The sequence below is a fragment of the Carya illinoinensis genome, chromosome 15 (assembly GCF_018687715.1).
Source record: "Carya illinoinensis cultivar Pawnee chromosome 15, C.illinoinensisPawnee_v1, whole genome shotgun sequence".
NCBI classification, from domain to species: domain Eukaryota; kingdom Viridiplantae; phylum Streptophyta; class Magnoliopsida; order Fagales; family Juglandaceae; genus Carya; species Carya illinoinensis.
The window spans coordinates 46522642-46536297 of NC_056766.1; the positions used below are offsets into that span (position 1 = coordinate 46522642).

Genomic DNA, 13656 nt, shown 5'->3' on the forward strand with positions numbered 1-13656 from the left:
ATGGTTTTATAAATGAAGAGGTATATGTTGAGCAACCTCCAGGTTTTGAAAATCATATTTCCCCAAATCATGTTTTCAAACTCACAAAAGCACTATATGGACTTAAACAAGCTCCTAGAGCTTGGTACGAGAGACTCAGTGGTTTCTTGATTGAAAAAGGTTTTTCAAGAGGAAAAATCGACACAACTCTTTTCATTAAATATGAAAATGATGATATTCTTTTGATTCAGATTTATGTTGATGATATAATATTCGGTGCTACTAATGAAAATATGTGTCAAGTTTTTGCTAAGACTATGCAGGAAGAATTTGAGATGAGCATGATGGGTGAACTTACATTCTTTCTCGGATTGCAAATTAAGCAAACAAAAAGTGGGACATTCATCAATCAATCAAAATATATTAAGGAATTACTGAAGAAGTTTGGGATGGAAAATGCTAAGGAAATTGGAACACCAATGAGCCCATCAACTAAACTTGATAAAGATGAATCCGGTAAGCCAGTTGACTCGAAGATATATCGAGGTATGATTGGTAGCTTATTATATTTAACAGCCAGTAGACCAGATATTATGTTTAGTGTGTGCTTATGTGCACGTTTTCAATCATCTCCAAAAGAATCACATTTAATTGCAGTTAAGCGCATTCTTAGATATCTTAGTGGTACAATTAACCTAGGGTTATGGTACCCTAAGCACACATCTTTCGATCTAATCAGCTACACAGATGCAGATTATGCTGGCTGTAAAATAGATCGAAAAAGCACTAGTGGAGCATGCCATTTCTTAGGTCATGCATTAGTTTCCTGGTTTAGTAAAAAACAAAATTCTGTTGCACTATCTACTGCTGAGGCAGAATATGTTGCTGCGGGTAGTTGTTGTGCTCAAGTTCTCTACATGAAGCAACAACTTGAAGATTTTAAACTCATGTATAATCACATTCCAATCAAATGTGATAATACAAGTGCTATAAATCTTTCAAAGAACCCAATACAACATTCTAGAACTAAGCATATTGAAATAAGGTATCATTTTCTTCGAGATCATGTGCAAAAAGGTGATATAATGTTAGAGTTCACAAACACACACGATCAGTTAGCAGATATTTTCACAAAACCTTTACCAGAAGATAGATTATGTATGATCAGAAGAGAAATAGGTATGATGCATGCTATGAATATCTATTAAAAGATAGACCAGAGTCAATAAAAATAGAGATAGATTTTTTTTAATACTTTTACATAAATTTGAGATTCTTAGCCTCATGTTTGAGACGCTCATTCTCTTCATACAATATCATGTCATTCTTATTCATGGGAACCGGCAAGCGGAATGAAGAATCTAATAAAGATTTCAACTGTTTATTCTTCTGCCGAATGATTCCTTCCCTTGTGTGAGACTCTTGAACAATTTGTTGAAGTACAACAATTTGTTCTTTGAGCTTTTCAACTTCGTGATTTTTGGCTTGTAGCCGCTGAGAAAAAGCCACAATAGAGGAAGAGTAGCGAGTCCCAAGACTCACCAAGTCATAAATAGCATCAGAATCTGACTTATTAGTCAGATTATTATTTTCTTGCTGCAACATGGCACCAATGGTAGCTGCAGAAAGAACAGGAGGTTGAGATGCAGAATGCCTCATGGATGGATCTAGAGAAATGTTAGAAGAATGAGCCATTGAGAAAAGAATAGAAGGCTTAAAACGAGAATGCTGAAGGAATGCAGATGAGTTATAGAGATGAGATGAAAACTTGATGCGGATTAGATGAACTTCAGGACTGATTTTATAGAGATAGCATAAAGAATAAGACAAACTATTTTATCTTCAAATCTTATTTAGTCAAAAGAAATACAAGATATGCTGGACACACATTGTCAAAAGTTTTCTTACTAAGCCAGCGAGATTAACAGTAGATTGTCCCTATTTTTCTAGTAAACGATGAACCTCTGCTGTTATCTGCCGATATTGACCTTGTATCTGAACCCTTTCTCGTTCCAGCTCTTCTATTCGTGGTTGCAGATCATGAGCATACCAATCTGCAAATTTTTTCAACTCTTGGTTTTCTTGCTTTAGCCTTTTATTCTCACTATCCTTATTAGCAAGCTTCTGTCGTAACTCAGATATTTGCATGTTAAGATGATCAATCTCACTCACCCTCGCCATTAACCTTCGAGACATGATCGTAACAGAGGCAGCATATTGATTACTGAGCATTCTTGATTCTGCAATAATCTCAGAATCAGCCTTACTAGAAAAACGGTTCACTGCTCCTATCATGGTATTGACGGCCTCAGGAGAGAAGATTGATGATTGATGCGTCAAGGGTTCCTGATTCAAGTCTGGAACATTAGTGGAAGAGAATTGCTCAGCCATTCTATCGTTGTGGAAAAACAGAACTCAGGTCAAGAAGTGATTATTTTTTTGGCATCCGGTAGATGAAAATGATCATTTTTTTATAGAAACTCGAAACCTTCAATCCCGTTTGTCAACAACATCAGGCGATTGTTTAAATCTTCAGCCGTATTAAACTCATAGAGTTAGGCCTCGAGGCTTTGCAGCACTTGTCGGGTCACGGACGGCTCCATTTTTCAACTATCTACAGTGACTATTAAACGCATCGTTTTCTTCAGTCCATTTACTTGTTGCGGATCCTTTTTAATGATGCCAAAAGGGGGAGAAGTGTTAGACTAGAACATTAACATTGTTTAAATTGCTAAACTTGTTATATATGCTTGGAATTATATTTATACTTTTGCTTGAAAAACTAACGCATATTTTCAGGGGGAGCTTAAGTATTAATATAGGTTTCAAGTTCTATCAAATATTTGTCATCATCAAAAAGGGGGAGATTGTTGAACTCAAGGTTTCAAGTTTCATGTGATTATAAATCTACACATGGATTTTGATGATAACAAATGAATTCAAAGAATAAAGAAGTCTCAAGCTCAAGTTGTCTACACAATGGAGTCAAGCACATCAAGGAAACAAGCATGAGCAAGAAGGGAACAAGTTCACATTAAAATTATAGAGTAATGTTGTAAATCTCTTCAAAATTCGAAATTAGGATTAATGCTCAAAATTAATATTTTATCATAAAGCATTAAAATACATTTTCCACATGTGCATGAATATTTTTGAAAATTAAATTTGAAAATTTTGAAAGATGATTGATTGTCATCTTTTGCATGTGCATGCCTTGATTAAAGGGTTGAACTTTGAAAATATTAAAGATGATTGATTGTCATATTTCACATGTGCATGTTTTATTTGAATATTTTCAAAAGTGATTGATGCTTTTTTAGACTTATACAAAAAGTAAAAGATTAGGTTTGAATTTTTTGAAAATGAAAGTGTGCTCATTTTGTCATATGCCAAAAGTAAAAGATTAGGTTTGATTTTTTTGAAAAAGTGAATGATGTTGTCTTTGACAATTGATAAAGAAGAACCTTTTATTTGAATTCTTTGAAAAAGTGAATGATGTTGTCTTTGACAATTGAAAAAAAAAAAGAACCTTTTATTTGAATTCTTTGAAAAAGTGAATGATGTTGTCTTTGACAATTGAAAAAGAAGAACCTTTTATTTGAATTTTTTGAAAAAGTGAATGATGTTGTCTTTGACATGTGAATCTTTTTAAATTTGAATATGAAGTCTCATATGCCTATAAATAGATCATTTGAGAGCTTCACATTTACAACACCAAGAGCATACAACATTCATTCAAAGCTTTCATTCTCTCTTCTCTAAACATTGAGCCTTAATCCTTGTTCATTTTGAGAGATATAGCTTGCGCTGTATTGTTCTTATTTCACTCGTTGAGGAGTGTTTTCTGATAACCTACCCACTATCAGCTTTTGTATCAGAAAAAGGGTGTGTATAACCCTTGTGTGTGTAGAAAGTATTCTACACAGGGAATAGTTGAATCACCACGTGTAAGGTGATTGCAAGTGTAGAGGGTGTTCTACACGGATCCTTTGTAGCGGTGTTGTTCAAAGGTGTAATAAGTTTCTATCTCCACCTGAAGGAGGTTGAATAGTGAATTTGGGAATCCTCAAGGGGTAGCTTGAGGCGAGGACGTAGGCAGTGGGGCCGAACCTCGTTAACATACTGAGTTTGCTTCTCTCTTACCCTTACTCTTTATATTTATTGTTATTTCATATTTTGTTTATATTTTATATTATATATTTGATTTATAATTGTTATTTTTTTTAATACAACTCAATTCACCCCCCCTCTTGTGTTAGTCATCTGGGCAACAGTGAGATGCTAAAATACAAACAGGAAAAACAAATAAGCAAGCAGTACTGAAAGCAGTGAAAAAACACTCTTTCGTTGCTCCCAACATTTCAATCCTTTATACAAAATCTTGGTTCCCTTATCCCTGGTACTCCAAGTCCCTCAAATATTCCAACTGATTTAAAAATGTCTAACAGTATACATTCTGGTCAAACTAATATGGAACTTACAAGTTTTGTGATCAGGATATACAAGACTAAGCAATAACAAAACACAAGACCTTGCAGTACATGACATTAAAAAATCCAGTCTTGGCAGTTTGTAACATAAAAAGAAAAGGCCCGGCAAAAGAGCAGAAAATATACCATTCTAAGTTAAATAAGAAAAATATAGAAACTCAGGTTTCATCTTCAAACAAAATCTTCTTCACTAGGGATGTCTGACACAAGAAAGTGGTACTGTTCCTGTGACAGCCGAGGCCATTATAAAATTCTAAACAATGATCAAGGTTATTGTCCAAGAAAAAAAAAACTATCTCATTGACAGAAGGATAATGTATGCAAAAAGCTTAGGCCAATAAAAAATTAAAATGGTAACGCTGTATAGATGTGAAATAAAACTAAAAACAGCATAGTTCAGAATGCAAGATGAAATACAGAAACAAGAGCATACAAACAAGCAATGTTATTCCAAGCCTCCCCGTTATCAGGATCAAGTTGAACAGCACGAGTAAACCCATCCAGAGCCTTTTCAACATCTCTAGCCTATAAAAATTCATCAGCAATAGTTTCAGAAATTTCTGATAAGCTGAAAAATAAAAGGACTTCACCCATTTTTGTAGAACCTATGCACATAAATTTGTGCAAAATCCCATAGAACAGAGAATTAACCCAAATGCAGATCGCATAAATTACCTTCAAAGCAGCCGCACCAAGGGCAAACCAACCATCTGGATACAAAGAATTCAGGGCCATTGCAGACTCCCTGAAACAAAACAAGAAGGATGTAGTTGTAAACCCAAATAATTATGCACTACATTAGTTACATTCAATGCCAACTAATGGGAACAGTATGTAGAAGGCACTAAATCAAACTAACCAAAGAACTTTTGATGTCTCATAGTCCCCTCTATTGTATGCACTGCGAGCAAGACAACGCTGTCAAACCAACTCAATCGTGTTAATAAAAAATCCACCAAGAAGCAGCCTGATTAATAGTTGTTTATGAGGAATGGAAACACCTTAGCTCTAGCCGACCTACTGTTTGAAACTTCCAAGGCTTTTTCGTAGCAAGCATCATTATTTGTAACATCACCCAATGAACACCTAGACATAAATTTTGAGCAAGTGAGATAGATTGTGGAAACCATAGGCTAGCTCTTTCATAATTCTGTTTTTGAAAGCTTAGGATCATCACTCACACTGACATGCATTGGTTCATGCAAGGTGACAACAACAGTAAGGGTACATAAGAGGGGACATATAGCCTCAAGATAAACAAACAAAAAGGCAAAGAGCTGATAAGACCCAAGTTAGTACCATTCTAGAAAAACTACTAGCTACAGAAGTTGCTTGAAGAAAAGTTAAAAGAGTTCTGTTTGACCATAATATGTACAGATCCTATAAAAAAACAAGTGGCGTGGCAAAAAACATGACTTTGCTCCATCATGATAACAAAGGGGAAAGACCATGAGCTATAAATGAAAATTTTAGTGAGAAAATCTGTGACTTCAAAGGCAAACTTTATGTCAAAATCAATGATCAACTGGTGGGAGTCCGCCATTAGTTAAGGCCCCAGGAAGTTCAGCTGAGTGTTTTCCTGAGAGGTAGTTGAAAGATAAGTAACTGCTGGTTCGAGCAGGCTCTATGTAATGGTAGTCATAGCCTCTATAAGACAGTCTTTGCTGCAAACCTTTTGCTGATTATTCATTATTTTCAAGCGAGAGATAAAGGATTGTTGTAAGTGACCTTATACTGATCATTAAAATACACATATAAATGCACATATATGTATAGTCAAATAGTACGGTACTCAGAATAAATTAATCCAACAATCAAACTGAGATAGATCCTTATAGGGTTAGAAAGCTAGGAAACCTTCGACATGATGCCACCACCACAATAACACGGTTTTGCAAATAATTAAACATCAATCCACCTGCCACTTTCTTGCTTACTTTAGTTATTTCCATTCTAGACATTTACCAAAAAGTCTTGCATAATTTAACTAGAAAAATAGATGTACATGCTACAATTGTATGAACAAAATGTCAACCGGATACAAATCCCCATGAGTTCGACCAAAAGGAGAAGTAAAATACAAACGAACAACTAGCATACCATAATCTGGGATCATTTGGCATTTCAGATAGCCGTTTCTTTATGAGTTCAACAGCGGCTGCTTTCTTCTCCATTAGGCTGTTTTACATTTTGTAACTCCCATGAAACTCACAGCAAGAAATACATATAAAAAAAATTGAGGAAGGAAAAATCAACTCGTACAATGGTTGTCAAATATTAACATACCGGTAGCAAAATATTAGATTATCCCATAACTCTAAATCCTCGAAAATTTTAACTGCCTCTCCACTCAAACCACAGCGCACCAAAAGTTCACCATATTCCCTAATATTAACAGAAAAAAGAAAAGGGAACACAAAGAAACAGCAGTTAAGTAAACATGAAAGAAATAAAGATAATGTAGTAAATTCTCTCTTTTCTTTTTTTAAAGGTGAAGTTATACTTTCGCAAGGCAGGAATAGTAGGGCTATAAACCCCAAAACAAAAAGGAATCCGTTGTGCCACTCCCAGAGAAGGATCACAGATCCTCTGGACCTGAAATAGTGCAAAAATTATTTGTGAGAAGCTGTTGTTGTATTGAAATAACTGGATTTCTTTAAGATCTAGTGAACAATGATACACATCACACAACTGGATTTCTTTAATATCTAGTGAATAATGATAAACATCATACCAATTTATCCATCATCAGCAAAGCACGCTCCTTTGTGCGACTACGAGTTGACTCCCATCGAATACGTAAGATGTCACAGACAGATTGTATCTGAAGAGGAAAAATATTATCAACTGTTAAGAGGGTTTAATGAGACTAAAATAATATGTTAGTCAAGGAATTTGTTCCAAAGGTAGTTTTGTCACATTACTATATTGTAACTTATATGTTTCAATAAGAGTTTGAGAGAGGAAACATGTGTTTTCTGCCTCCTTCCCTGGAAATTTGGTAACAAGTTATGTATGTTGGGTTGTAAAGGTATTATTCATGAGACCTTGTGCGTTCACACCCCACAATGAAATGGTATGGTTGAACACAAGAATTTTCATTTCTTAGACATGGCCTGCGCTCTCTTATTTCATATGCCTGTTCCCAAACAGTGTTAAAGTGAAGTTGTTCTTACTGCTCTTGCTATCTCATTAATCAAATGTCTCCTGTCTTATATCGTGCTTCTCCCCATTCTCTTATATTTCCTTCTTCAAATTCATTCCTTTGCCATTGAATACTTTTGGGCGTATCCTCTATGCACATCATTTGGGTCCAGGTTTTGATAAGCTTGAACTTTGTGCCACTAAATATGTATTTCTAGGTTATTCTACAACACAAAAGGGATCTCGATACTACAGCCCTGTTCTTCGACAGGACTTTATGAGTGCAGATGTCACGTTCATTGAATCCACTCCCAGGTTTTCATATGTTCCTTCTTCATGTCGTTATACTCTCTCGCCAACTGTTTCCCTCTTTCCGCTCCTAGTTCCATCTCTACATGGTCCCATTCCTAAGTCTCATCTAAAGTCACCTTCTACACTGCATTTGCCTGATCCACTTCAAGTATATACACATCACCCTTGGCCATCAATTCATGTACCTCCATCATCATCCTTAAAATCTTCAGATCTAGTGCCTTTACCTACATCTGACAGTTTGCCAATTGTGATTCAAAAAGGTAAACATTCTTGTACCACCCAATATTCTATTAGTTAGTTTGTATCTACTCATTCTTTGTCTCATTCCACCTCCTGCTTTATTCCACATCTCTCTAGTGTTTCAATCACAAAGAAAATGAAAGATGCCTTCTCTGACTTTGGGTGGAGGCAAACAATAGATATGGGAATAGAGACCTTATATGTTGGTCCTTATATGTTAGTAAAGGAATTTGTTACAGGGGCAGCTTGTCAGTAATTGTAACCTATGAATATATCAGTAAGAGAGTGAGAAAGGCAATGTGTGTTTTCTGCCTCTTCCTTTTTAATGCAAATATCATCACATTAACAAGGTAAATAGGAGTGAAAAATCATTAGATAAGTGAAATTAACTGTTAGACGACATTGGTTAACTAAAAGGCTCTAAAGCCCAGAAACAGAGAGTCAAGTGCTATCAGAATATTTAAAATACACATCTATAATGGAGTCTCAAGTAGGTAAACTAGGTTGATTTCATCTAGCAATTACTAACAAAGCCTTGAATACTTTATCAATTATCGCTTCCTTGTACTTGAAGGTAGTGCCCATCATTATAAGCCTCATCCTTATATCTTAAGGCGCAAACTTCAATTATGAGAATTTAGACAATCGATAAATTGACAGTTGAAGCAAGGAATGGTCTAGACAGAAAAATAGAAAATGTAATGAGTAATTACATAATGCAGTAATCTTATACATACAATGAAGTATGATGATTGCTGAGAATCGATTGCCTCAATGTATGGAGCCATATCCCATCCTGAAACAGAAATTAGGCACTTGAATAACCAAAGAGAGCCTTTTCAGAAACTCACTTTAGAAAAAAATTAAGATAAGACCAATGGGTAGAGGAACTCTTGTAGAAAAGAATCCTTGCTCTATGGATAAATATCAAATGAGTTGAGACAACAGTAGAAGCAAATACTGGGTTGATTGATTGAGTCATTTTGGTGGTGGAGATTTTAACTGCTTTGGCTCCAGTGGCAAAAGTCAGCAGTGGATCTCACATTTCAAAGTAAATTCATATCTTCTTATTTGTTGCTGTCATTCATTTTATGCTTGATTAATCTTTTTTTTTTTTTTTTTGATAGGTTGGTTAAACAATCATTTGTTATCAACCAAATGGATGGATTGGTTTTCTGTAGTTAAAGAAACAAGCAGCAGCATAAAATAATTTGTGACATACTGCTCCTTTTTTTTCTCTCTTTTAAAATTATCAGAAGAAAAGAAAAATGGAGAAGTATTTAACATATTATGCATACAAAATTAATAAGCGACTGATCTAATGACAATGCCAACAAAGTCTAAGCCCTTCTGGTACAATAAGACAATCCTTCATTACCACAAAAAACGAATAATCAGGAAACAATATAGCCTTCATTTCAAAATGACTGTTAAACTATTTCATTTCACAGGTTTCCTTTTTTATTGGCTTGTTGGAAGGAGCTCCAATGCTGTCCTCAAGTGGCGGCAGTGTGGAAGATGATCCCGTTGTGTATCATGTGGTGCATATGGACGGAGAGAAATGAGAGGTGCTTCGAAGACAGGGAGCATACAATGGCAGAGTTGAAGAATTTTTTTATGCGCACTTTAATAATTTGGTTCTCAGCCGTTGTATTTGATGGAAACAATGTTCACGACTTTCTTTCCTTAATCTAGAATGTATTTAGGTGTTCTTTTGTATACTTCCTATGTACACGGGCTATGCCTATTTCATTCGTATGAATAAAATTTCTTATTATCTATAAAAATAAAAATAAAAAAAATAAAAAAAATAAAAAAAAAAACTATTTTTTTTTATAGGTAAAAAAAGATTTTATTAATCCACGTAAATAGACAAAGCCCGAGTACACAGGCGGTATACAGGAAAGAGCCTAATTACGAACTATGAGCTACGGAAAGTAGCGTAAAAGTCATTAAGACTCGTTCCATACAATACAATGGAAGAGGCCCAACGCAATAATGTGTGAAAGAAAAAAGCCCTAAAACCATCTGGAGAGCGTTCCCTATTGTCAAAACAGCGGCTATGTCTTTCATTCCATATGCACCACATTAAACCTAAAGGCACCATCTTCCATACAACTACAATCTGACGATTGCCCCGAATCCCTCGCCAACAAGACAATAAATCTATCACCCTCTTAGGCATAGCTTCTTTTTTTTTTTTAAATAAATAAATAAAAATAAAAAAACTATTGCTTCACTAAACATGTAAAACAAGCTAAGGCCCATATCACAACCATAAGTATGCATCTAGAACTCACTTTGCATTTCATCATGCCGAGTGCTCTTCTCAATAAGAAGACATTGGGCTAGAATCACAGCCTGTTGGATTCCTATTAAAGGAGCCACAGCAGGAACACCATTTTGAATCCCTTGCAATCTAGTTCCTTCACTATTATTCACTAACAATTTTGGGGTCATCAATATGTCAGAGACATCACAGGTTTCATGTTGATGTTGACATGAATTATCCTCTGTATTACTGGAAACATTTTCCTGGAGGCCAGAGCTTTCTGAGGGGCGTCTACCATCAAAGTTTGATGAACTTGTGTTTGCAACAAGTACCATCTGTGCCTTAGGTTCCACCTATACCCAAGAGTGATTGGAAAAGCTTAGAAGAAGTAAGTCCTCCAACAAACTCATAAATTATGTTACTTCAAACACTATACCTGATGCACAGCTCGAAAGCCAAGAACCCCGGTGACAGAAAGCTGAAGCCCAGCTGCCAGTTCAGCTGACTCAAAGTGTTTCCTGACAGCAGGCAGGTACTTCAGCAAATAAAGATAAGCTTGGGATAATTGAAAAACAAAATCCCATTTCAACATTAAACAAAAGCTTCAAATAACAATTGAAAACACCTTCATAGAGGGAAATTGTGGATTTCATGAAATCCACTAAATGCTTTCAAACAAAATGTTATACACTAAAGTTTCTTTTTTCTGATTAAAAGCAATATGAGGTGTTGTCTAAAGTTTTAAAAGGTGTTTTTAAGTCATTTTCTGTTAAGTCATTTTATAAGGTGTTGTCTGCTCAACAGAATTTTTTTTTTTTTTTTTTTTGTGGAAAGAGCATTTGGAATGTTTGTGTGCCGTCTAAAGTTGCCTTTTTTACTTGGACCGCTGCACTAGGGAAGATTTTGGCATTTGATAATCTGAGAAAGCGTGGCATGATTATTATGGAATGGTGTTTCATGTGTAAAAAGGATGGTGAATCGATTGATCATCTTTTTCTTCGTTGTGAGGTGGCTAGGGAGTTATGGATTAGTATTCTTGGTAGAGTAGGGTTGAGTTGGGTTATGTCTAAGAGGGTGGTGGAGGTTTTAGCCTGCTGGAACAGAAATCATAATAGCTCTCAATTGGATGTGGCTTGGAGGATGATACCATTGTGCTTATTGTGGTGTGTATGGACAGAAAGGAATGACAGATGTTTTAACAATAGGGAAAGAGTAGCGGGGGATATCTGGAATTTCTTTGTGTCTTCTCTTTTTCAGTGGTTTTCTGCTATTGTATTAAAGAGAGAGAGTGTTCATGAGTTTTTGTTTTCTTTTCAGCTTTCTAGAATGTAATTAGGTGTCTCATCTTGTATACTTCCTATGTACATGGGCTCCACCTAGTTCATTCATTTCAATAAAGTTTATTATTTATTTTTACAAAAAAAAAAAAAAAAAAAAAGCAATAGGACCACCAATTAAGTTGATTAAATAAAATAGCTTACTCGTGATGACTCACCTGCAAGAATCTAATCTTCCATATGTGTACTCCATTATTCCAGCTTCTAAATGAACCATTGAAACGATTGCTGAAGCCTCTCCATCACGTAAACTTGAACCAAAATAGCTTGTTACTTTTTCTGAAGTGTCAAAATGGCCTTGAGTCTCACCCATATACACGTGCAACAGATCAAACAATGAAGACGACCTCTCATCCAAAATTCTTTGTTGAAGAAACACAATTCTAGCCAGCCACCACGAGATGCTACTAATTCCATAAGTGGAAGACACATCTCCTCCAAATGAAATGTCTTTTGTCCTCGTGACCAACATCTTAGCAAATACTATATACTTCATTGCAACCAAAAAAAGATTATTTAAGATTTCAATTTAACAACGACAACAACAACAACAACAACAACAACAATGATATGATCAACAGACAATATTTTTTGATAAGTATGATAAAAAGAGAATATTACCAGTCAACAATATTCAATCTATTAACAGATTGAAACGATTCAAAATTATGGATTTTCGCAACCTATTCCAGTTAAAAACTCGTGTAACTTAGTAAAAAGAACAAAAAGAAGATGTCTTTCCTCATAACAACGAGTGGCAATGTCCAATTCTCGACCATCCACAACAACGAATGGACCTCACTACATGTGGGGATCCTTGGGACACCACAAAATGCAGCGATTTTGATAAAATAAAATTGGCAGATACCTGAAGATTTGAAAACTTTCCAAGCAAGTCAGAGCCAGCAGCCATAAGCTGATTACGAGCCCAATTCTCCCATTCCACCGCTTCTTTATCTCCCATTAATGCCAATGGACATTTCGGCATTATTTCCTTCAAGGGCCTAAAAGGAATCGAATTTCAAATTTAAAAAATATGGATTGTTTGGTATGCAAATTGCAACTTTTGGTAGTTCATGGTGAAAAAATGAAAAACAGAGGTACGTGGTCGGGCTCACCCTGTCAAGTTGCACCTAGTAAACCCGAGGAACGCCGCTATGGCGACGCACATCACAAGCACTATCCTACAGGCCTTGTCCTTGTCCCTTTCGTCCTCTTGGGATTCATTTTCTTCTAAAATAAATGACTCGACGCGGTCGAGCGACTCGGAGTACACTCGGTCGGCGCACTCGACGGAGTCAACGTAAGAGTCACCGGAGAGTTGGAAGACGAGTCTTGCTGCGTCAGAGGAGAGGGCGCGGAGATAGTCACCTGCCTCAATTAAAGCGAGGATGTCTTTGATTAGTGCGTGGAGAGAGGAAGTTCGATCGGACGGCACATGGGGCGGTTGAGGGGAGGAATCGGGCAGTGAAGAAGCGAGGGTGCAGCGGAGGAGACGGAGCTCGTACTCGCGGAGGAGCAGCTCTGTTTCGGTTTGGAGTTGTTTCGACATGTCTGTCGTGTTCTCAGCAGAGGCTCCGAAGCACAGACTACAGAGACTAGAAAGAGGTTTTAGGTTCTCCTTTGTTTTGGGTTTAAAAGCTTTCGAGCATTGATCGGATGATGTAGCGTCCATCGTAAAAGGCCAAGAATTGAAAACTTTAAGTAAATAATTATTCTAAAATGTTTGATAAACTTGTGAAGTTTATGGAACACACAATCAAATTTCTTTTAGACATATTTAAAATTTAGAGATAAAACGAGATGATTTTAATTAAGAGATAAAAAATTAAATAAAATATTATTTTTTTTAATAATATTATTATTTTAAAATTTTAAA

The 13656-nt window shown here is 35.8% G+C and overlaps 1 protein-coding gene across 1 annotated transcript in view; it reads right to left on the bottom strand.

Annotated features, from left to right (window-relative positions):
* Positions 1-13467, bottom strand: part of LOC122295900 (tetratricopeptide repeat protein 27 homolog) — a 28056-nt gene extending 14589 nt beyond the window's left edge. Inside the window, exons 1-14 of the mRNA XM_043105175.1 lie at positions 12896-13467; positions 12646-12781; positions 11936-12267; positions 10877-10958; positions 10469-10793; positions 8906-8964; positions 7204-7293; positions 6973-7064; positions 6756-6854; positions 6570-6647; positions 5471-5555; positions 5329-5387; positions 5145-5214; positions 4903-4994 (exon numbers count right to left, since the gene is read on the bottom strand). Of these exons, the coding sequence (XP_042961109.1) occupies positions 4903-4994; positions 5145-5214; positions 5329-5387; positions 5471-5555; positions 6570-6647; positions 6756-6854; positions 6973-7064; positions 7204-7293; positions 8906-8964; positions 10469-10793; positions 10877-10958; positions 11936-12267; positions 12646-12781; positions 12896-13452 (2156 nt within the window). The 5' untranslated portion in view covers positions 13453-13467. The remainder of the gene's footprint in view (positions 1-4902; positions 4995-5144; positions 5215-5328; positions 5388-5470; positions 5556-6569; positions 6648-6755; positions 6855-6972; positions 7065-7203; positions 7294-8905; positions 8965-10468; positions 10794-10876; positions 10959-11935; positions 12268-12645; positions 12782-12895) is intronic.
* Between the last annotated feature and the right edge of the window lie 189 nt (positions 13468-13656).